General features: G+C 38.6%; 2 protein-coding genes across 2 annotated transcripts; both read left to right on the top strand.

Annotated features, from left to right (window-relative positions):
* The first annotated feature begins 625 nt into the window (after window positions 1-625).
* On the top strand, window positions 626-4883 carry LOC146559878 (extracellular calcium-sensing receptor-like). The gene is made up of 12 exons (XM_085243660.1): window positions 626-803; window positions 954-1081; window positions 1170-1322; window positions 1436-1636; window positions 1871-2007; window positions 2116-2359; window positions 2501-2631; window positions 2810-2906; window positions 3029-3152; window positions 3268-3740; window positions 3838-3918; window positions 4527-4883. Exons 1-12 carry the CDS (start codon window positions 626-628, stop codon window positions 4881-4883), a joined length of 2304 nt encoding a protein of 767 aa, XP_085099786.1.
* An 11675-nt stretch (window positions 4884-16558) lies between these two features.
* LOC146559877 (extracellular calcium-sensing receptor-like) lies at window positions 16559-20711 on the top strand. Its single transcript, XM_085243661.1, has 14 exons — window positions 16559-16641; window positions 16793-16967; window positions 17130-17270; window positions 17359-17511; window positions 17599-17799; window positions 18053-18200; window positions 18279-18304; window positions 18368-18562; window positions 18670-18800; window positions 18942-19038; window positions 19184-19307; window positions 19429-19901; window positions 19999-20079; window positions 20355-20711. Exons 2-14 carry the CDS (start codon window positions 16818-16820, stop codon window positions 20709-20711), a joined length of 2277 nt encoding a protein of 758 aa, XP_085099787.1. The 5' UTR covers window positions 16559-16641; window positions 16793-16817.
* Window positions 20712-25824: the final 5113 nt, after the last annotated feature.

Raw genomic sequence — 25824 nt, 5'->3', positions numbered from 1 at the left:
CTCCTCATTAGTCTTTTACGGAGTATGTTAGAAAACCAAAGCCAGGAAACTGTTTTCAGCACACAAAGTTTTTATACAACAGAAGATGCATTCAATCCTTTTTAGTAATTGTCTTTGGCTGCTTTTTTATCTCTTTTTAAATCCTGTTTGTATCATGTTCTCTGATATTCCTCAAACTGTAGTTGAAAGAAAACCAAAAAGGATGGAGGGAGATGTTATGAGGAAAGAAGAGGCTGTGAGAGAACCACTGAGTGGTTTACGGAAAGGGGAAGTGAAAAGTGAGGATTTCAGTTTACCTGAGTGTACAAAACTGGCCAGCAGCAAGCCCGTAGCCTTGCACTCAGATGGTGACGTTGTGATTGGAGGATTTTTCCCTCTGCATTATGTTGCATCTAAGCCAGAGTACAGTTACAACAGTAAACCTCAAGTTACATCTTGCAGTGGGTGAGTGTTAATATTTCTATCTTATTTTTTTCTTTTAATGTCTCAATGTTTAAAAACAAAAGAGAAAGAGAAAACAAGATTTGGGGTTTTGATAATATTCCTGTGATTTGTGTATCACTTTAGATAATTTATTTATTTAAATTTATTGTTTATCAGCCTTTACCACACCGTGTTTCACTGGATGATGACCATGGTTTTCACTGTGGATGAAATTAATCGTAATTCAAGCCTATTACCAGGTGTTAAACTAGGCTACAGAATTATGGACAGCTGTGACCATGTCCACACCAGTCTGCAAGGACTTTTTTCCTTAATCAGTTACTCCAAAACTGTGAAACAAACAGCAGAAACTGAAAACAGCAGAATTCAAATGGAGGGATTAAACATGGCAGGGATAAAAAGGAAGCCTGGGATCCTTTTCTCTGTAGAAAAAAGACATGCTGAAGTTAACATGTCAAAGCCTAGGACTCTTAAAGATGCAGAAAATTACATGAAAGAAAAATTAACAGTAGAAATGAAGACAAGGGAGTATTCCCCCTGTCTGAATTATTCTCCGGTGCCTGCTGTGATTGGTCTTGCATCATCTACCCCTACAAGAGCTGTAGCTCACACGCTTGGCCCTTTCAACATACCTCTGGTAATAAATTGCTTAATCACGTTTAATAATAATTTATGTTTAGAGTTTGTTTTAATTCAATATCATAAAATAACCTTTCTCCTTATAGGTGAGTTATTTTGCCACTTGTAGCTGTCTTACTGACAAGCATTTGTACCCATCATTCTTGAGAACTGTGCCAAGTGATCTCTTTCAAGTTAGAGGTCTCGTAAAGCTTGTTACTTTCTTTGGCTGGTTCTGGGTGGGCACAATAGGAGCTATGGTGAGATAAAGACTTTAATAAATCTCCAGCTAATCAGTCATATACAGGGCACAAAAAGAATCGTTAATATACACAGACATGACTTACAAGTTCTTTTTGGGGATACATTTCAGGATGATTACAGTCTTTATGGTATCCAAGCATTCTCTATTCAGTTTGGACAACAAGGTGGGTGTGTGGCATTTCATCTCACGATCCCGACATCACCCACAGTCGCTGAGATACAAAAAATGGCAGACAAACTCCAGAGGTCAACAGCTCGGGTTGTGGTGGTATTTGCCAAAGAAGTAAATTTGCTAGATTTGTTTTCAGAAGTAAGTATCTCAGTTTTCTGTGGCTTTCCCTATATTGTGACACATTTTGTAGTGTTTTAAGCTATATTATGAAAAGATAGGTATTTCAAATTAATTGTTTTCACATTAATCATCATTTCTTTCTGTTTCATCCAGCTTACTCAGAGAAATATGACAGGGATACAATGGGTAGTCAGCGAAGCCTGGATGACCGCTACTCAGCTGACCACTCCTGACTTCCATAATCTTCTAGAGGGAACACTGGGTTTCTCCTTCCCTGGAGTCAGCATCCCAGGCTTGAAAGAGTTTCTTCTGAATGTCCGACCATCTCCCAAACCAGGAATGGAGTTGGTCAATGTGTTCTGGGAAGAATATTTTGGTTGTAAGCTAGAGTTTGAAAGAGACAAAAGTGAAGAATATGAAACTAATACTTTGAAAAACTACAAACTAGGCTCTCAAAACAATTCTGGTTTCATGGTCGGGCTTACTGTTGGGCAAAGTTCATTTAATATGTCTGTTGATAAAAGTAATGAAGGCGCTCTGAAAAAAACTGTATGCACAGGTTTAGAGGATCTGAGTTACACAGATAGCAGTTATAGTGATGTATCTCAGGCCCGAATATCCTATAATGTGTATAAAGCTGTGTATGCCGTTGCCCATGCTCTGCACACTTTCTTAAACTGTAACTCAACAGGACCTACCGGGGGATTGTGTGAGATGCACAACTCATTTACAAACGGTCAGGTAGCTGAATAAGTTCATTTGTATGTCAAATAATGTTAAATATGTTAATCAAGCTTCACATGTTTGGGTTTTTTTTTTATTTCATGATTTATTTGTATCAGGTTTATTATTAACATTTTTTTAAAAATCTTTTTTATGTAGTTTCTTCAATATCTGAAAATGGTGAATTTCACCAACCAGTTTGATGAGAAAGTATATTTTGACTCCAATGGAGAGCCAGTCCCTCTCTATGACATCATTAACTGGCAGAAGGACAGCAAGAATGAAATTAGGTGAAATGCCATACTTCAAGCTAACTTTTTAACTTTTTGTGAAGATGATCATAAGTCAAGAACTACACTTGTTGTATACATTTAAGGATACCAATATTGTTTTTTAATGTAATGTTTTTACATTTATTGTTTTGACTGACTGCATTGCATTGAAATTATCTCTTCTTTTTTCTACTAGTTTTGTCAAGGTAGGAAATTATGATGGTTCAGCTCAGCAAGGACAACAGCTGCAGATACTGAAGAACACTATAGTATGGACAACAAGACAGTCACAGGCAGGTCGTAGTTATCCCAAACCTATTATTTATGTTACTTTAAATGGTGAAAAGTCTTTGGTAACCATGTCAAACAACCTATTGATTCACATTATTATATCGTTTTTCTGTTTCTTGTTCAGGTTCCTGTATCTCAGTGTAGTGCTCCATGTCCCCCTGGCAGCAGGCAGGCCACACGCCAAGGAGAGCCCAAATGCTGCTTTGATTGTTTGCCCTGTGCAGATGGAGAGATCAGCAACCAGACCGGTAGCCCATATATTTTTTTTTCCAAAATGCTATTAAAGTTATTTAAAATTACAGATATGTAATGAATAGTTTCTGACTGTTTACATGCATATTTCTGTGCTCTGTGTTTTCAAAGGTTCCACTGAATGTATTAAATGTCCTGAGTACTTCTGGTCAGACAAAGAAAAAGTGAAATGTGTTGCAGGCGAAGAAGAATTCCTGTCTTTCAGTGACACGATGGGAATCATCCTGGTAGCAATTACCTTGCTGGGTTTCATACTGACCACCATCATCACCATTGTGTTTCACAGTTTCCGCTTTACACCCATCGTCAAGGCCAACAATTCAGAAATAAGTTTCTTGCTTCTCCTGTCACTCAAGCTCTGTTTCCTGTGTTGTCTGGTGTTCATTGGTCAGCCGTCTTGGTGGACATGTAGGCTCCGCCAGGCAGCATTTGGGATCAGCTTTGTCCTGTGTTTGTCCTGCCTCCTTGTTAAGACTATTGTGGTCCTCCTGGCTTTCCAGACTAATGTACCTGTTTCCAGGGGTCGTATGCTGTTTGGTACATTCCAGCAGAGGATTTTGATCTTGTGCACTACAGCTCCTCAGGTGAAAGGGAGAAAAAATGTCTGCAACTTTCACATCAGTTTGTTTACATTGTATAGTGTTAGATTGTGTTCTTCTGTTGTTTTACCCCAACCTTTAGATTTGTCTCTCTACTGGCTGGGTGTTGGGTGCACCTCCCTTTCCATTTAGGAATTCAAACTACCAAGTTATAACTGGAAAAGTGAGTAAGAAAACTGTTTCTGTATTTTCTTACACAGCCTGCCCAAAATATTGTAAACGGACATGGGAAATATTTTTCAAATATATATTTTTAATCAAAGAAAAAACAACCAAAAAAACATTTTGCTAATTTTGTATCTGAAAAACATTGGGATGGGAGGAACAACATTTCTTGCAATTTCAGATATACATCTGAATACACTGACGATGTCATAGCCACTATAAGTAGGCCTGTCCCAAATTTTGTGAAATGCATTTATGTCATTAAATTTAAAATAAGCTAAAATGGTACATGTGATCAGTTTAAAGATTCAATATATTTTCTAAATAATTCTATATGTTCTACTGTGAATAAAGTGTTTGTACTTTTTAATCTATAAGATTCATAAATTAAATTCTTTCATCTACCCTTATTTACATTTTACATAATCAACTTTTTGGGAATTAGTTTTGTATTTATTTTCATATTGTCGTTAACCATCAACATAATAAAATCTTACACACGGGGACTTTAATGGGTAAAGTAGACACAAAAGAGTAAATAATTATAATCACATAAAATGTACCATCTCTCAAAATCCATTCTAACAAATTTCTGGACATCTTTAGATTGTTGTGGAGTGTAAAGAGCCATGGCCTCCTGGGTTTTACCTGCTCCTTGGTTACATTGGCCTACTGGCCTTTGCCTGTCTTCTCCTGGCATTCTTTGGACGAAAGCTACCGGACACATTCAACGAAGCAAAGTTCATCTCCTTCAGCATGCTGATTTTCTGGGCTGTGTGGATTTCTTTCATTCCAGCTTATGTCAGTTCTCCTGGGAAATTTTCTGTAGCAGTGGAAATATTTGCTATCTTAGCATCCAGTTTTGGGTTGTTACTTTGTATTTTTGTGCCCAAATGTTACATCATTTTACTGCACCCTGAAAGGAATATTAAGAAAGGCATGACTGGAAAAAATCCAAGATGAACGTTTATATTTTGCATTCTTTCTCAGAGTTAATAATTTATAATTGTATTATGCCACATGATACCACATACCATACCACATGAGATGTGTCCCCCCCCCCAATACTTATATTATTCAATTACTTGTGACTTCAGTCGCAAAAAGCTTATACCTTCTCTGTAATGTAATGTGGACTTTAATGTACTCTGTCCTTTAGGGGGCATTTTATAAATGTTCGATAACCTCAACAACAGCATTAAGGAAACTTGTAAATATCCCTCAAATCTTCCCTCTTTTTCATTCAATAATGTCTCAAGTTGATGGTGCATGGGTTTTGAAAATTCATATTACTTTCACATTCAAAATTTTCCTGATTCCCCTATCACATGAGAAACTTTGCCTAGTGTCTTGTTTTAAGTTCCACAGCCTTACTCCCATCAGCCATGTATGGAAGCTTTGCTCCCTCTGGAAGGAAGGAAGGAAGGAAGGAAGGAAGGAAGGAAGGAAGGAAGGAAGGAAGGAAGGTAGGAAGGAAGGAAGGAAGGAAGATTCTTTCAGGTCCCTTGGGTTGCAACAGTGGATGGAGCCACATATTTGATTCAGGACTTGTTTACACGTTCCTAACACAACCCTCCTGCTGTGTCTACTGCCAGTCTAGAACCTTCTCCTTGTTAGGCAAATGCATTGTCAGATCTTTACCTTTACCCACTGTGAAAACTGAACTTAACTAAATTGAATTGAATATGTAACACTGTGGAGCCAATTAATTAATCAATACATACATACAGTGCTTAAAAATATTTCACAATTATACAATCTGTAGAAATCTGTCAAAAACCTTTTTAAAGCTAAAAATGATATTGTTGTTTATTAGGCAAATAACAAACTTAACTACATTTCTACATCCAAATTTGGGACAGCACATTAGAGTTCTCTGAGAAGTCAGAAATCAATCTATCATAACCTTCAACCTTTTGCTCAGGAATGCAAGTAATTAACTATAATTTGGCATCTCAATAATAATAAAAAATAACTATGTGCTTTACTGTTGCGTCTGCTTTTTTGTTAAACAGTAAATTTGAAACGGATTCATGGATAACAATTTTAATTAATAGCTTGCACAGGAAACCGTCCTGTTAATTCAGGACAGCTGTGGCAAAAACTTACATTAGGTGGTGGTCCAAAAAATTTATTAAACACTCTACATAAATAATAACTTTATTTGTATATCACTTTTCAGAACAGAGTAACATAGGTCTTTACAGTTTGAATAAAAGCCACATATTAAAGATAAGTATACATGTTCCAACACATACAACTTCATATATGCAATAAAGATATAAACTAAGGCACAAAATATTGAGGAAAAGATTATGTTAAAGCTAACCTATAAAAATGTAATTTTAGCAGTCCATTGAAACAAATCACAGATTTAGCCAAACTAACAGGGTGATGAAGACTGTATGAGAGGTTGTGTGCTACAACCTCAAAAGTTGACTGCATGTGGTTTTAAAGTAACAGAGTGAGACAATTACCATTTATCTTGCTAAGACAATCTGAGAAGTCAGCTGCAATGATAATGTTTCAGTAGCTCTGATATATAAGCAGAGGCCTCTTCGTGTAGACCTTTATATGTTAATAACAGGATTTTAAAACTGTTTTAAAACAGGTGTCTGTGTCCTGTGCAGAGAACACAGGGCACACAGCAAGAAAGAAGATGCAACAAAGAACAGAACAGTATAAATAGACAGGTAGAGATTAGGGCAGAGTAGATACACTAAAGAAAGGTGATTAAAGAAGAAACACTCAATGCATCATGGAAATCCCCCAGCAGCCTACATCTATTGCAGTTTAACTAAGGGAGGATCCAACTCTAACTATATACTTTATCAAAAAGGAACATTTTAAGCCTAATGTTAAAAGTAGAGAGGCTTTCTGTCTTCCGAATCCAAACTGGAACTTTGTTCCACAGAAGCGGGGCCTGAAAGCTGAAGCCTCTGCCTCCCATTTTGCTATTAAATACTTTAGGAACCACAAGTAAACCTGCAGTCTGAGAGTGAAGTGCTCTAATGGGGTGATACTCTAGTATAAGGTCATTGAGATAAGATGGGCCTGATTATTCAAGATCTTATATTTGAGCAGCAGGATTCTAAATTTGGGTTTGGATTTAACAGGGAGCCAGTGAAGGAAAACCAATACAGGAAAAATATGCTCTTAGAAAGAGAGACCCATTCTGGACCTCAGGGACCATCAATATCTTGCATTTCAAGGGCCAGAGATCACTGTTGAGGTCCCTGAGGTCCAGAATTGGTCAAAATCCACCACCCAAAAAATAAATAAATTGTAAAATGTAAAAATAAATGTAAAAAAAAAAATAGCGGGAAGCCTGGAAATGTCTGGCCTCCACATCCTTTATGTTACTTTTGCCTGGGAAGTTGGCGAGTTCTTCCTGCAGTATTTGAGCATGCTAGGGTGGAGTAAAGGTGGGAGTAGTTGTTACAGGGGTTCTGCGTGAGAACAATAGGTGGTAGCCATGGGTCATGGTGGACAGCACCTTTGGGACCGCTCCTATTGACAATTTTGCTGCCCTGTGCTGAGTTGACAGATGAGGGGGCTGGCCAACCTGGGTTCAGGAATAGTCAATTCAATTCAATTCAATTCAATTCAATTTTATTTATATAGCGCCAAATCACAACAAAAGTCGCCTCAAGGCGCTTCATAGATACAGAGAAAAACCCAACAATCATATGACCCCCTATGAGCAAGCACTTTGGCGACAGTGGGAAGGAAAAACTCCCTTTTAACAGGAAGAAACCTCCGGCAGAACCAGGCTCAGGGAGGGGCGGCCATCTGCTGCGACCGGTTGGGGTGAGAGAAGGAAGACAGGATAAAGACATGCTGTGGAAGAGAGACAGAGGTTAATAACAGATATGATTCAATGCAGAGAGGTCTATTAATACATAGTGAGTGAGAAAGGTGACTGGAAAGGAAAAACTCAATGCATCATGGGAATCCCCCGGCAGCCTACATCTATTGCAGCATAACAAAGGGAGGATTCAGGGTCACCTGGTCCAGCCCTAACTATATGCTTTAGAAAAAAGGAAAGTTTTAAGCCTAATCTTAAAAGTAGAGATAGTGTCTGTCTCCCGAATCCAAACTGGAAGCTGGTTCCACAGAAGAGGGGCCTGAAAACTGAAGGCTCTCCCTCCCATTCTACTTTTAAATACTCTAGGAACAACAAGTAGGCCTGCAGAGCGAGAGCGGAGCGCTCTAATAGGGTGATATGGTACTACAAGGTCATTAAGATAAGATGGGGCCTGATTATTTAAGACCTTGTATGTGAGGAGCAGGATTTTGAATTCAATTCTGGATTTAACAGGAAGCCAATGAAGGGAAGCCAAAACAGGAGAAATATGCTCTCTCTTTCTAGTCCCTGTCAGGACTCTTGCTGCAGCATTTTGGATTAGCTGAAGGCTTTTCAGTGAGTTTTTTGGACATCCTGATAATAATGAATTACAGTAGTCCAGCCTGGAAGTAATAAATGCATGAACTAGTTTTTCAGCGTCACTCTGAGACAGGATATTTCTAATTTTAGAGATGTTGCGCAAATGGAAGAAAGCAGTCTTACATATTTGTTTAATATGTGCGTTGAAGGACATGTCCTGGTCAAAAATGACTCCAAGGTTCCTCACCGCGTTACTGGAGGCCAAGGTAATGCCATCCAGAGTAAGAATCTGATTAGATACCATATTTCTAAGATTTTCAGGGCCGAGTACAATAACCTCAGTTTTATCTGAATTAAGAAGCAGAAAGTTAGCGGCCATCCAGGTCTTTATGTCTTTAAGACATTCCTGCAGTTTAACTAATTGGTGTGTGTTATCTGGCTTCATGGACAGATAGAGCTGGGTGTCATCTGCATAGCAGTGAAACTGTATGCTATGTCTTCTAATGATACTGCCTAAGGGAAGCATGTATAATGTAAACAGAATTGGTCCTAGCACTGAACCCTGTGGAACTCCATAATTAACCTCAGTGTGTGAAGAGGACTCTCCATTTACATGCACGAATTGGAGTCTATTAGATAGATATGATACAAACCACTGCAGCGCAGTACTTGTAATACCTACAGCATGTTCTAATCGCTCTAATAGGATATTATGATCAACAGTATCGAACGCTGCACTGAGGTCTAGCAGGACAAGCACAGAGATGAGTCCACTGTCAGAGGCCATAAGAAGATCATTTGTAACCTTCACTAAAGCTGTTTCTGTGCTGTGCTGAGCTCTGAAACCTGACTGAAACTCTTCAAATAAACCATTCCTCTGCAGATGATCTGTTAGCTGTTTGACAACTACTCTTTCAAGGATTTTTGATATGAAAGGAAGGTTGGAGATTGGCCTATAATTAGCTAAGACTGCTGGGTCTAGAGATGGCTTTTTGAGTAAAGGTTTAACTACAGCCAGCTTGAAGGCCTGTGGTACATAGCCGATTATTAGAGATAGGTTGATCATATTTAAGATCGAAGAATTAATTAATGGCAGGACTTCTTTGAGCAGTTTTGTAGGAATGGGGTCTAAAAGACACGTTGATGGTTTGGAGGAAGTAATTATTGAAGTTAACTCAGAAAGATCAATTGGAGAAAAAGAGTCTAACTTAATATCAATGGTACTAAGAGTAGCTGTAGATAATATTACATCTGTGGGATGATTATTGGTAATTTTTTCTCTAATGATAAAAATTTTATTTGTGAAGAAGTTCATGAAGTCATTACTAGTTAACGTTAAAGGGATGGTTGGCTCAAAAGAGCTCTGACTTTTTGTCAGCCTGGCTACAGTGCTGAAGAGAAACCTAGGGTTGTTCTTATTTTCTTCAATCAGTGATGAATAGTAAGATGTTCTGGCTTTGCGGAGGGCTTTCTTATAAAGCAGCAAACTATTTCTCCAGGCTAAATGATGATCCTCTAGATTTGTGACACGCCATTTCCTCTCCAGATTACGAGTCATCTGCTTTAGGGTACGTGTTTCAGAATTATACCACGGAGTCAGGTACTTCTGATTTGAGGCCTTAGTTTTCACAGGAGCTACAGTATCCAGAGTCGTACGTAGTGAGGAGGTGAAATTATTAACAAGATAATCGACCTCTGTTGGGGTAGCGTTCAGATAGCTGCTTTGCTCTGTGTTGGTACAGGGCATTGGAGATGATAACAGTGGGTGGATTATATTCTTAAACTTAGTTACAGTGCTTTCAGAAAGACATCTACTTTGATAAAGTCTACTCTTCACCGCTGTGTAATCAATTATTGTAAAAGTAAATGTTATCAGGAAATGATCAGACAGGAGAGGGTTTTCAGGAAACACTGTTAAATGTTCAGGTTCGATGCCATATGTTAAAACAAGATCTAGAGTGTGATTAAAGTGGTGGGTGGGTTCTTTTACATTTTGAGAGAAACCAATTGAGTCTAATAACAGATTAAATGCCATGTTGAGGCTGTCATTTTTAGCATCTACATGGATGTTAAAATCACCCACAATAATTATTTTATCTGAGCTCAGAACTAAATTAGATATAAAGTCTGAGAAATCAGACAGAAACTCTGTGTAAGGCCCAGGTGGACGATAGATGATAACAAGTAAGACTGGTTTCTGAGTTTCACAGCTGGGGTGGACAATGTTAAGCATCAGGCTTTCAAATGAATTAAAAGTCTGTCTTGGTCTTTCATTAATTAATAGGCTGGTGTGAAAAATTGCTGCCACACCGCCCCCTCGGCCTGTGCTTCGAGATTTCTGGTAGTTAGAATGACTCGGGGGTGTTGATTCATTTAAACTAACATAATCATCCTGCTGCAACCAGGTTTCTGTAAGGCAGAGTAAATCAATTTGTTGATCAATTATTAAGTCATGTACTAACAGAGACTTGGAGGAGAGAGACCTAATATTTAATAATCCACATTTCACTGTTTTACTCTTTGGTTCAGATGTGGATACTGTATTGTTCTTTCTTTGTGATTGTTTATGTTTAAGTTGTTTGTTGCTGGTTTTTAGTTTGTTTTTTGTCTTTATGGAAGCTGACACAGTCTCTATGGAGATGGGTTTTTGGGGGGGTAGCAGGAGGAGAGAAGCTGCAGAGAAGCGTGTAAGACTGCAACTCTGCTTCCTGGTCCCAACTCTGGATAGTCATATTTTGGGGGGTTTAATAAATTTGTCCATATTTCTAGAAATGAGAGCTGCTCCATCCAAAGTGGGATGGATGCCCTCTCTCCTAACAAGACCAGGTTTCCTCCAGAAGGTTTGCCAATTATCTATGAAGCCCACATCGTTTCTGGGACACCACTCAGACAGCCAGCAATTTAAGGAGAACATGCGGCTAAACATGTCACTCCTGGTCTGATTGGGGAGGGGACCAGAGAAAACTACAGAGTCCGACATTGTTTTGGCAAAGTTGCACACCGATTCAATATTGATTTTAGTGACCTCCGATTGGCGTAACCGGGTGTCATTACTGCCGACGTGAATTATGATTTTACTGAATTTACGTTTACCCTTAGCCAGCAGTTTTAAATTTCCTTCAATGTCGCCTGCTCTGGCCCCTGGAAGACAATTGACTATGGTTGCCGGTGTCTCTAGCTTCACATGTCTGAGAACAGAATCGCCAATTACCAGAGTTTGACCCCCGGCGGGTGTGTCGCCGAGTGGGGAAAAACGGTTAGACACATGAACGGGTTGGTGGTGTACCTGGGGCTTCTGTTTAGGACTATGCTTCCTCCTCACCGTGACCCAGCCGCCCTGATTCCCCAGCTGCTTGGGACCTGCCGGGGAACAGCTAGCGGGGCCTACGCTATTTTCGGCTGCACCAGCTACAGGGGCCTGGCTAGCTGCGGGTGAATGAAGGGTGCGAAGCCGAGTCTCCAATTCAGTAATCCTGGCCTCCAGCGCTGCAAATATGCTACATTTGTTACAGATATCATTACTGCTAAAGGAGGCCGAGGAGTAACTAAACATCTGACACAATGAGCAAGAAAGTGCAGGAGGGACAGGTGAAGTAGCCATGGTGCTAATGAGTCGGCTACGAGCTAAGCTAGGCTAGCGAGACAGTACAGAGACAGTGAGTGAATACTTTGGCTATAAATTAGGTAGTGAGTACACAGAAAGTGTGCTTCGGAGGAAGCACGTGAAGATTATACTATGAAAGAAGAATGTATTTAAAAGTTGTTAATTAAATCGCTAAGCAAATAAGCTACTCAGAAACACCACTGTGTTTGAGCAGGAACAGGAAGTGATACTCTACCACAGAGCGAGCGAACACCAAGTGACAGCGCCACCAATGGGTAACCACCAGTCAGGAGGTGGGGGATGCTTGGGCACCTCCAAACCTTAAGTTTGTCCTCCTCCTCTTCTTTATTGGCAAAAGGCCAGCTGAGGTCTCCCAATCCCAATGTTGGGACATTAGTTGCTGGTTGAGATGCAGATGACTTGGTCCTTTTGGAACCAGAAGTGTGTCTGGAAAGGACACTTGACATTTCCTGCACACAGCAGTGACTGTCCTGAGCCTTTTGCAACAGTTGAGCTGCTCCTGAACCTGCAAGGTTTACCCTGAAAAGACAACAGCAGGTTGCTCTAGTTGATGCAGGGATAATAAAACCATCTATTCAGAAATGTGGAAAGCACACATTTATTATGTCCATCCTCCAGGGGCATGAAATACACACACAGTTGGGAATCTCACGGGATCTTTAATTCAAGGGGTACAATGTTTTCCTTCCATCATGTCACGTCAAGCTCAGGTACTTCATGATTCGGCTCAGGTCATGCTCATGTTACATGTTCATGTTTTTTCCACATTCCTCGCATGCTCTGGTCTTGAATCTTGTTCATGTCCTTTTTGTCACAGTTATCATAGTGTAGTTTTTCCAGTTTAGGTTTTAGTTTAATTTACGCCCATATTTGCTTTGGCAATGTTAAAAAAATATTTAAAAATACAGTAGGGTTCATCAGTATGTAAATTAAAGTCACCTGCCAAAATGTTGGGGGTTTTTTGGGGGGTTTTTTGGGTTTTTTTTTTTTTTTCAAATTTAACAACAGCACTTAAAAGCAGATGAGAAAATTCATTCATGAAATCATTTTGGAAATCATTTAATTTGGGAAGTCTGTTGATAATACAGAAATGTAGCCCAATTAGCAATTGATTAATTGCTGTTAAGTAAATAATTGCTTATCTGGCATGCTCATTATTATTATTAAGTCTGGGTGTAGAAAGAAAAAGGTTGTTGGGTCAATTCAAGCAGGAGACATTAATCCCAGTAAGGGTATCCAGCATAAACCTCTAGCAAATCAAACATGTGGAGATACCTGCCGTAGCAACTCGTGACAAGACCACACATGTTCAGACACACACACACACACACACACACACACACACACACACATCCAATACACCATGGTAACCTTCACTTATGTGCCCTTATGTGCAATATTACTAAGTGCATCTCTTCTGATGCAACGTAGTACTTTTTTTAAATTCTGTTTTGTATAGTATGTTTTTTCTATTTTATCTTATTTTATTCTTGTATTTTTCTTCATTTTGCTGCTCTTATCTTGTATATATTTTCTGAATTTATAGCTGAATACAGTTAATCAAGGTATGTGTTTTTGTTTCATTTCCTTGGCACATGCAAGGTCTGTGCAATTAAGACTTGACACAAACCTAATACAGTTTGTCATCTTACTGGTTGAGACTCTCCCATCTTCAGAGGAATCATCTTAACTGGTGCTAAATCTTCAAAATTTTCTTTTGTTTACTTGCAGTATACTATCTGCCTGACACACCTCTAAACTGCAATAGATGTTTTTGGCCAGCCAGTTAACGTGGGGCACATTTGGCCTTCACTGATAGTGAGTCGAGCTGTCTAAACTTATAATCTTATAGTTAGGTGGCAGCTGTGCTGTGAGATTTGGGTCACATTTGAGCTCAGAAAATTTGATATAGTCAGTGTTAGACTAACTTCATCATATCAGCTTTAGTGTGGCCCACTCACCCATAGCTGTGCCACAAGTATCAATAACGACCCAAGTTGTTGCCAACTGTGACTTTTTGGGGTGGCTGTAGCTCATGAAGGTCATCTACTAAAACAGTATGTTGGGGGTTTAATCACTGGCCTCCATAAGCCAGAGTCTTCTTGGGCTCGATACTGAACCCTAAATTGCTCTCTGATGTGTTATGTGAATGTTAGATATACTTAGGCATAGAAAAACTGTGTTTCTTGAAGTTGTTGTTTAAAGTGCTTTGAGTGCACTAGAAAAGTGGAATAGAGATATATAAGAACCAGTCCATTTACTTTACTTGGGTTTTCTGACAAATATAATATAATATAATATAATATACAGTGGGGCAAAAAAGTATTTAGTCAGCCACCGATTGTGCAAGTTCCCCCACCTAAAATGATGACAGAGGTCAGTAATTTGCACCAGAGGTACACTTCAACTGTGAGAGACAGAATGTGAAAAAAAAATCCATGAATCCACATGGTAGGATTTGTAAAGAATTTATTCGTAAATCAGGGTGGAAAATAAGTATTTGGTCAATAACAAAAATACAACTCAATACTTTGTAACATAACCTTTGTTGGCAATAACAGAGGTCAAACGTTTACTATAGGTCTTTACTAGGTTTGCACACACAGTAGCTGGTATTTTGGCCCATTCCTCCATGCAGATCTTCTCGAGAGCAGTGATGTTTTGGGGCTGTCGCCGAGCAACACGGACTTTCAACTCCCGCCACAGATTTTCTATGGGGTTGAGGTCTGGAGACTGGCTAGGCCACTCCAGGACTTTCAAATGCTTCTTACGGAGCCACTCCTTTGTTGCCCGGGCGGTGTGTTTTGGATCATTGTCATGTTGGAAGACCCAGCCTCGTTTCATCTTCAAAGTTCTCACTGATGGAAGGAGGTTTTGGCTCAAAATCTCACGATACATGGCCCCATTCATTCTGTCCTTAACGCGGATCTGTCGTCCTGTCCCCTTGGCAGAAAAACAGCCCCATAGCATGATGTTTCCACCCCCATGCTTCACAGTAGGTATGGTGTTCTTGGGATGCAACTCAGTATTCTTCTTCCTCCAAACACGACGAGTTGAGTTTATACCAAAAAGTTCTACTTTGGTTTCATCTGACCACATGACATTCTCCCAATCCTCTGCTGTATCACACATGTGCTCTCTGGCAAACTTCAGACGGGCCTGGACATGCACTGGCTTCAGCAGCGGAACACGTCTGGCACTGCGGGATTTGATTCCCTGCCGTTGTAGTGTGTTACTGATGGTGACCTTTGTTACTTTGGTCCCAGCTCTCTGCAGGTCATTCACCAGGTCCCCCCCGTGTGGTTCTGGGATCTTTGCTCACCGTTCTCATGATCATTTTGACCCCACGGGATGAGATCTTGCGTGGAGCCCCAGATCGAGGGAGATTATCAGTGGTCTTGTATGACTTCCATTTTCTGATGATTGCTCCCACAGTTGATTTTTTCACACCAAGCTGCTTGCCTATTGTAGATTCACTCTTCCCAGTCTGGTGCAGGTCTACAATACTTTTCCTGGTGTCCTTCGAAAGCTCTTTGGTCTTGGCCATGGCGGAGTTTGGAGTCTGACTGTTTGAGGCTGTGGACAGGTGTCTTTTATACAGATGATGAGTTCAAACAGGTGCCATTCATACAGGTAACGAGCGGGGGACAGAAAAGCTTCTTACAGAAGACGTTACAGGTCTGTGAGGGCCAGAGATTTTCCATGTTTGAGGTGACCAAATACTTATTTTCCACCCTGATTTACGAATAAATTCTTTACAAATCCTACCATGTGAATTCATGGATTTTTTTTTCACATTCTGTCTCTCACAGTTGAAGTGTACCTCTGGTGCAAATTACTGACCTCTGTCATCATTTTAAGTGGGGGAACTTGCACAATCGGTGGCTGACTAAATACTTTTTTGCCCCACTGTAATATAATATAATATAATATAATATAATATAATATAATATAATATAATGAAAAGATTAATATTTACGTGGTAGAAATATGGTATGAGCATCACTATTTGTGGAACATGGTTATGGATATTTCCACATAACTTTGCTATTGAAACAAACATTATATTGAGAAAATCAATTCAAACTCAGCGGCAAATAGAATCATTGTCATTACTTATGTTGTGTTTTTTAAATGAAATATGTGTCAGTTTCTTTCTTTTTCATTATTATTATAATTTTATTAAGATGGTTTAAGACATTTCATAACTTTGAACAATAATATTCACTCTCCTTTTGCATTTCACTCTGATTGGGTGATCTCATGATGACTCATATGAATAAGTGCAATAACATAACCATCATAGTTTTTAATGCACTGCATTAGACTCTTAGAGATTATGTTGGAGATGCATTGTTGTCAGCACAATTTCTATAGGGCTACAGTGGATTATGCATTATGAATTCAACCGTTTGTAATTATCTTTGGCTGCTTTTTTGTGTCTTTAAACTTGCTTGTATTATGTTCTTTGATGCTTCTGTAGCTGAAAGACAGCTCCAAAGGACCTGGTTTAAAGAACCTGGTTTAAAGATAGGGGATGTGAGAAGTGGTTCTAGTTTACCTCAATGTGTAAAACTGGAAAGAAGTGAGCTTCTAGCCTTGCACTTGGATGGCGATGTTGTGATTGGAGGGTTTTTCCCTCTGCATTATGTTGCCAGTGATCCACAGTATAGCTACAAAACTAAACCAGAAACTACATCTTGCAGCGGGTGAGTATAAGTGTACAGTTTATATCTTTTGAGTCTTCATTTTTGTTTTTCTTCCCCCACTGTCTATGGTTCAGAGAGATAATTTACATTGTGTGTTTGTGTTAATGTGATTGCTTTATTGCTAAAGAATACTCACCTTATTTCTCGACAGCTTTGACCTCAGAGCCTTTCGCTGGATGATGACCATGGTGTTTGCAGTGGAGGAAATTAACCGTAATTCAAGTCTATTACCAGGTGTTAAACTAGGCTACCAGATTATGGACAGTTGTGACCATGTCCACACCAGTCTGAAAGTTCTTTTTTCCTTAGTCAGTCACTCTGAAGCAGTGAAAAGTCAGGTTAAAGAAATACTTGAAACTGAAAACAGAGGTACTGAAATGAAGACATTAACAACTGTAGGAGTAACAACAAAACAAATGAAAAATAGAGGTACTAAAGTTAAAACCATAATGCATAACAGCCTTAAAAATACAGAAAAATATATAAAGGAAAACACAACAGAAGAAATAAAGACAAGAGAGTCTTCCACATGTCTGTATTATTCTCCGGTGCCTGCTGTGATTGGTTTTGCATCCTCTTCCCCTACAAGAGCTGTAGCTCAAACACTTGGCCCTTTCAACATACCACTGGTAATAAATTGCTTAATCACATTTAATAATGTTTTATGGTTAGAGTTTGTTTTAAGTCAGTTTTATAAAATAACCCATCTCTCTATAGGTGAGTTATTTTGCCACTTGTACCTGTCTTACTGATAAGCAATTGTACCCATCATTCTTGAGAACTGTGCCAAGTGATCTCTTTCAAGTTAGAGGCCTTGTACAGCTTGTCACTTTCTTTGGCTGGTTCTGGGTAGGCACAATAGGGACCACGGTGAGATAAAGACTTTTTGGAAATATAAAATTAGTTTCTTTTAAATAACAACATTATCTTAAAGTCATTTATGTATATATATTTCAGGATGACTATAGTCTTTATGGGATCCAAGCATTCTCTGATCTATTTGGACAACAAGGTGGGTGTGTAGAATTTCATCTCACTATCTCAAAATCATCCACAGTGGCTGAGATACAAAAAATAGCAGACAAATTACAGAGTTCAACTGCTCGGGTTGTGGTGGTCTTTGCCACAGAAGGCCAGCTGGTAGATTTGTTCTCAGAAGTAAGTATCTCAGCTGTTAAGTCTGCCAGTGTGTGATTAGGCATATAGCATGAAATATTTTGCAGTACTTCCATAATAAAATACAAAAATCAAATGAAACTGATCATAAAATATTTTTTGTTTGTTTGCTTTTCCTTTGTTTGTGCCTCTACAGCTTGCCAGGAGAAATGTAACAGGGATACAGTGGATAGCCAGTGAAGCCTGGGTGACTGCTAGCCGACTGGCTTCACCAAATTTCCACTCTCTTCTGGAGGGAACACTGGGCTTCTCCTTCCCTGGAGTCAGCATCCCTGGCTTGAAAGAGTTTCTTTTAAATGTCCGACCTTCTCCCAAACCAGGAATGGAATTTGTCAATATGTTCTGGGAAGAGCAGTTTGGTTGTAAGCTAGAGTTTCAAAGAGACAGAACCAACAAATATGAACAGGATACTCAGGATAACTTTAAAGATCCAAATACTTATCAAATAGACCCTCAAAATAGTTCAGGTTACAGGGCCGGACTTATTGTGGGACAAAAATATGTATTTAATGTGCCGGATTATATAGATTATGCAGGTGTGGTTGAAAAGCCTTTATGCACAGGTTTAGAGGATCTCACATATGTTTACAGCAGTTATAGTGATGTAACTAAGGTCAGAATATCCTATAATGTGTATAAAGCTGTATATGCTATTGCCCATGCGCTGCACACTTTTTTGAACTGTGATTCTGTGGGACCTAGCAGGGGATTATGTGAGAAGCACAGCTCATTTTCAAATGGTCAGGTAATTGAAATTATGACAAAATATGTTACACAAGGTTTGTGAACGTTCTTTTGAAATCATCTGTTTTGTTTGTCAGTGTTGATTTTTTTTTATTCTATTTCATGCAGTTTCTTCAACATCTGAAAATTGTGAATTTTACCAACCAGTTTCATGAAAATGTATATTTTGACTCCAATGGGGAGCCAGTCCCTCTCTATGATATCATTAATTGGCAGAAGGACAGCACAGATGAAATTAGGTAAAACATAATAGTTAATGATGCAATTGAAGTGTGAGTATTCATAAACAAGAAGCTTTATTTATATTCATTTTACTCTATTGCTATTATTTGGCCTGATTGCAATTTTAAATAATTTATTGGGAATTTTTTTTATGCCAGATTTATCAAAGTTGGAAGCTATGATGGTTCAGCTCCTCAAAGACAGCAACTGCACATAGTGAAGGACATGACTGTATGGACAAAAGGACAGTCACGGGTAGGTCATTGTTACCCCAAACTCCCTATGCCACTTAAAACTAAACATTTTTAAGCTGTTGAAAATTATTTGATAAACTGTGTCAAATTCTCTAAAACAATCTCTTGATTCACATTATTATATCATTTTCCTGTTCCTTGTTCAGGTTCCTTTATCTCAATGTAGTGCTCCATGTCCCCCTGGCAGCAGGCAGGCCACACGCCAAGGAGAGCCCAAATGCTGCTTTGATTGTTTGCCCTGTGCAGATGGAGAGATCAGCAACCAGACCGGTAGCCCATATATGTTTTTTGTTTTTTTCAAAATGCTATTAAAGTTATTTAAAATGACAGATATGTAATGAATAGTTTCTGACTGTTTACATGCATATTTCTGTGCTCTGTGTTTTCAAAGGTTCCACTGAATGTATTAAATGTCCAGAATACTTCTGGTCAGACAAAGAAAAAGTGAAATGTGTTGCAGGAGTAGAAGAATTCCTGTCTTTCTATGACAAAATGGGAATCATCCTGGTAGCAATTACCTTGCTGGGTTTCATACTGACCACCATCATCACCATTGTTTTTCATCGTTTCCGCTTTACACCCATCGTCAAGGCCAACAATGCAGAAATAAGTTTCTTGCTTCTCCTGTCACTCAAGCTCTGTTTCCTGTGTTCTCTGGTGTTCATTGGTCAGCCCTCTTGGTGGACATGTAGGCTCCGCCAGGCAGCATTTGGGATCAGCTTTGTCCTGTGTTTGTCCTGCCTCCTTGTTAAGACTATTGTGGTCCTCCTGGCTTTCCGGGCGAACGTACCAGGTTCCAGGGGTCAGATGCTGTTTGGAACATCTCAGCAGAGGATTCTGATCTTGTGCACTACAGCTCCTCAGGTTGGAAGAATATGAAACTGTCTAAATGTAATGGTTTTTGAATATTGCACATGTTTGGTACTTCTTGTATTCTTCTATCATCCAATCCTTCCCCCAGATCTGCCTCTGTACTGGTTGGGTCTTGGGCGCACCTCCCTTTCCATTCAGAAATCCAAACTACCAAGCTTCAACTGGAAAAGTGAGTAAAGCACCAAGACTGTACTTTATTTCTTTATTTTGATATTACCATCAGCCATAACCATAGTCTTAAATGTTCTAATCCTTATAGTTCAGGACTTCAGGATTAGAACATAGTTCAATGTAGTAAGTGAGTAATCAGTTGTTAAAATATAACACAAATTATCTCTCTGTACTAATATTAAAAAATGTTGAACATTATCATAAAATAAGTATAATCACATAAAATGTACCATCTCTCAAAATCCATACTAACACATTTCTGGACATCTTTAGATCGTTGTGGAGTGTAAAGAGCAATGGCCTCCAGGGTTTTACCTGCTGCTTGGCTACATTGGCCTACTGGCCTTTGCCTGTCTTCTCCTGGCATTCCTTGGACGCAAACTACCAGACAGGTTCAATGAAGCAAAGTTCATCACCTTCAGCATGCTGATTTTCTGGGCTGTGTGGATTTCTTTCATTCCAGCTTATGTCAGTTCTCCTGGAAACTTTTCTGTGGCAGTGGAAATATTTGCTATCTTAGCATCTAGTTATGGGTTGTTGCTCTGTATTTTTGTGCCCAAATGCTATATCATTTTACTGCACCCTGAGAAAAATATTAAAAAAGGTATGACCAGAAAATGTTGTAGATGAACATCTATATAACATATGTTTTTCAGAGTAAACATGTTATGTCATCTCAGTTAAAAGAGAATAAAACAAAATACTAAATAAGAGATCTTTGTTTTGTTGATTTATTTTTTAAGCTTATGTTTTTATCACGCACAGGTGGATTAGTACATCACTTAACAGTTGTAACGGCAGTCTGGCAACAAAGGAGCGCCTACCAGGTCCAGCGGGCATGTGGTGTGGAGGTTAGCCGGATAACTCGAAGCCAGTCAGTTAAATCGAACAACAGACCTTTATTCCTTTTTAGCAACATAAAACCATACAAGCCAGGTCTCCACGGCTCTACTCTTTCTGTACATAGATGTGTGGGGATCGGTAGTCGCCAGCGCCAGTCCGTTACAATGATGAGGTCTCTCTCTGGACAGCCACGCGAGCAACATGTAACAGCTGCCACTATACTCACACACAAACTAGAGCCGTATCCAAATTCATAGGCTGCATACTCCTGAGGACTCTGCCTGTCTACGCGGGCCGGGTCCTCCGAGGGCCAGGTAGGCCGGAAGTGAGTGGCTGAGGAATTGGACGGTCTAGCCTTCAAATTTGCATCACCAGCTGTCTCGTTGGAGTTTAATAAACTCAGCCGTCTGCTCCTTGCTATCTAAAATATAACAGGACAGTGGCGTAAATTCTCGATCATCTCACACTACTGTTTAATAAGTTTTCTGTTTGACGTTTATTCTAAGTGACTTATATATAATGTTTAACCTGACTGGCGAAAGACCACACGGGGTCTGAAAACAATGTGCTGGGAGTCCAGTGTTCTCGCCGGCTCTAGTGAGCCTCAACTTTCCAGTTAGCTATCAGGCTGATGGGTAACAGATGTCTCTGAAAACGTCGGAGCACTTTTGCAAATATGTGATGTCTTGATATTTGAAGTTTACACAATTACATTCTCGCCTGAAAATATCTTAAAAGTTTATTTTGTGATCCAGAAAGAGTAATATGAGTAATATTAAAACTAAGTAGCTGCTGTCATTGTTGGAAACTGGAATTGGCTGGGTTGCGCTATGACTTCTGGGATATGGTGGGCCACGAAGGGAACACCTGACCCATCCTTCAAATCTGGGGAAAATAAGGACGCATTTGTCGGCTGTATTTGGAAGAGTCTGTGAATTTGGACAGCCTTCGTCACATTGCCGTTGACGTAATCGTCTTACAAATGCAGCCTCAGGAGGATGCAGCCTATGAATTTGGAAACCCCCTAGGAGACTCCCCCCAAATACTACCATAGTAGGACAACCTCCCCCCTAGTAGTGCTATAACACAATAAGGGTTGTTACACAGTGCATCTTTAAAAATATTTTAATTACCCAACTTACTTCTTGTATTGTAAGCTACTGACCAGCTACTGAAGAAACTACAATTAGTTGCCATTTGAAACTGCACCACAGTTTATAAAGGCCAATGACTTCTCTAATAAAAAGCACAGTTTACCATCACAAAAATATTTGATACTGATACTGGCTGATACTAACTATAGTTAGCCTACACATATGAGCATGTTTATTTCTTTGTCCCATAGTCTTCAGATTTGGAAGGATAGCATATTAATATATATGAATATATACAATAACATACTGGCTTACATACAATAAGTGGGCCAGTTACAATGTTCCCTCTAATTTTTCATGTGTCTGAGCGAACACACAAACTCCCTGAGCGGTCCCTTGGACCACTGTGAGCGACAGCAGACGTGTGTACTGTGGTCACGCCAGCATCGAATCCATCCAAGTCACATGGTTTATTAAAATAATCAAATTACAGCATTGTAGTGTTCTGTTGCAGAGTGTAGCAACTCTGATTAAACACCAAGCTAAACCTCTGTCAATGAATACACGAGTCTGAGTAGAGTTGACTTTTTACTCACAATTTTCATTTGACAAGCTGTGGTTGAAAAGAAATACAGAATAGAAAAAATGATTGTGTTTACATAAATATTGTATCACGAAATAACTCAAAATATGACTTTACATCTTTGTGTTAGCTTGAGCAACAGTAATGATCATCAAAATGAATGCCTTTTTTAACATATACATATCAACCCTCATGAACGACAAATAAAATATAGTTTTTAAAAAACACCTCTATTTATGCTTTTTTTAACACCTTCATCATGACATATATACACTTACGTGTATGTAAGGGAGGTTATTAGCAAGTTCACCTTCAAAATTAAATCTTCTTAACATTTTTAACTCTTTTTACTGTTCTTTTTAACTTAAATACATACAAATGAATTGTTATAAAGCAAACATTAAAGATAAATGGCATAAATGCCTTTAAGGCATCACAAGCATTTACATTTATGTTAGACTACTTTTAATTAACTGTTTTAGCCCACTTACAATGAAAATTTAAAAAAAAAGATCTTGTTCATGACCTGTGTAGTATGTTAACGCTATTGGAAGTAAAAAATAACTTGAACTCCAATTTATACACACAACTTTCTTTCTTTCTTTTTTATAAAGCTGTGACTTGTATTATGAGTATAAGTCTGTGGTTTGGGAGAGAGTCCGGTAACTCTCTGTCTGCAAAATACAGTATATAATATCCAATGTTGAGTTATGCAAACAACAAAGTTTTTTGCAGATGTTTACCAAAAAATGCAGCCAAGGCATTGTTTTAAACAAACCTTTCAAACTATTTACAAAACAATCAGGTGCTCTGCATGAAATTTGATGCCACATAAATTATTTACTCCAAAAAATAATTTCTTTCCACTATGAGATAAAGGAGAACATCACAAGCCTGATATCTGCAGCCCTGACAACAGGAGATGTATCACTCCTGTAACACCTGTAACATTCAGCAGTCGCCTCATTGTTCTGACACACACAACAAAACTATTGACTACCCTACACACTAGCTACAGAAGACAACACACTAAGTACATAAGATTTGCACTAAACGTCGCAAATCTCTCACATCTCAAAGCACCCCCTTCACTCCTAAAACTTCCCCCCCCTCCTAAACAACTAAATGCCATGTTGCCATATCATTTTTTTGATTTTTGTTAACATAACTCTGGTTTTACATGGCCCATCAACACAATTTAAAAACTGGTATAAAGTCCACACTTTTTCCGTCAATTGTTCCGTCTGTCCTGCTCACATCTCCAATGGTTGTGCACGTTGTCATTAACGTGGCTTCACTCCACATTAGCCACGCCGCTTTGCTAACTAAAACACTGGTGTTGGTTTTAATTTTAATTTCAATTCAGGTTAGATTTTTTTCTGTGCGCAATGCAGATTTTCTGTGAGCAGAGACCATGCCAGCAGTGCGCAACTGTGCACGCGTGCAGCTTAGAGGGAACATTGGCCAGGTACCTACACATTTAATGAGATATCACATTATAACTAAAAGAGGATTACGTTCAACAGCAGGTCTCAGTTTTTCTATATAATAAATTAACAATGTTTTAGTAAATGAAAGAAACCTGTCAGCACCAATCTTTTTGCTTAAACTGTAAGAAATAAATGAAAAAACTGACAGACAATTCTGGTAGTGTATTCCCCAGACTGCCCTGTAATTATGAAGTAGAATGTTTTTGTTAATTCATAGAAAATGTACTATTTTTATTATTTATTTTACTTTGTACATATATATTGTACAAAGTAAAAAAAATTTGTTCTTTTCAGTCATCTAATTATTCATCTATTACTTTATTACTCTAGCATGAATGGGTGAAGTCTTTATCAGCGTGACATGTTGTAAAATTTATTAAATAACAGTTTTCCATAGCTATTTGTGTGGCCAGATTGGAGCTACCCCTGCTTTACTGGGTTGTGATGGGGTGCTACAAAGGGGGCAGATCTCTCTGCCAGTACCAAGAAAGAAAACCATTAAGTTTTCGAATCAGTCGTCTTTTTCATTAAGTGGCCTGATCAGAAGACCAAGAACACTTTGGAATCACTGGTGTAGAAGATGTTCAGCAGGTTTCGGGAACCAGAATCACACAGACCAGGGCAGGAACTCTGAAGACCCAGCCAGGTGGGCAATGAAGAGACGCTCTACTTTTACAAGTCCTCCCACAGACAATGTTGTCTCCCCCCAACATATTATCAAATTTCTTTAACGCTAATATAGCATTTTCTTTTCTTTTCTTTTTAAAAAAAAAAAAAAAAAAAAAAAAAAAAAATATATATATATATATATATATATATATATATATATATATATATATATATATATATATATATATATATATATATGTGTGTGTGTGTTTGTTTTCTTCTACAGTCTACTACACTATATTCCCTGTTCTAATAATCTAATCTAATAATCCAAACCAAATCCAGAAAAAGTTGGGATCTTGTGTAAAGTGTAAATAAACAAAATGCAATAATTTGCCAATCTCTGTTTTATTCCCAGTATAACACAGAAAAACATAACAATTTTTTAAATTGAGAAAATGCACTGTTATATATATCAACTAATTTTTGATGGAAGCAACCCATCCCAAATAAATTGGGACAGGCCCATGTTTACCACTGTGTAGCATCCCCTCTTCTTCCAACAGCAATGTGTAAAGGTCTGGGAACTGAGGAGACCAGTTGCTGGGATTTTAACTTGTCTTTGGCCCACAGGAGAGAGTGGCCTTTTTGAATCATGCTAACATATAGTTTCTTCTTGCAAGATAGAGCTTTAACTCACATTTGTAGATGATATGGGAAACTATGTTCTCTGAGAAAACATTTGATTATATTGCATACATTGACCATATATTATGGGTGACATATTCAAATTCCACAAAACTTAATGTTGAAGAATATTATTCTTAAATTGTTCAACAATGTAGATGCAGAATTTGGCAGTTTGCCATACCCCTGATCATCTATAGTTCTGAGAAACTCTGTCTCTCTAAGATGTTCTTTTTATAACTAATCAGGTTACTAACCTGCTGCCAGTTAACCTAACTAGTTGCAAAATGTTCCTCCTCCTTTCTTCAGTACCACTTTCTTCTCCAGCCTGATCACGACTTTTTGGGAAATAGATTTGTATATTAGAATTGGTCAAGAAATAATATTAAACAGTGAATAGAAATTTCAAATCAAACAACTTTAAAATGGTTAACTGA

Source organism: Mchenga conophoros, linkage group LG14 (genome assembly GCF_057382185.1).
Source record: "Mchenga conophoros isolate Kocher_MC1m ecotype Shallow Benthic linkage group LG14, M_conophoros_male_GT1.1, whole genome shotgun sequence".
Classification (NCBI taxonomy): domain Eukaryota; kingdom Metazoa; phylum Chordata; class Actinopteri; order Cichliformes; family Cichlidae; genus Mchenga; species Mchenga conophoros.
The sequence above is the reverse complement of the archived record's forward strand: the minus strand, read 5'-3'. Positions and strand labels throughout refer to the sequence as shown.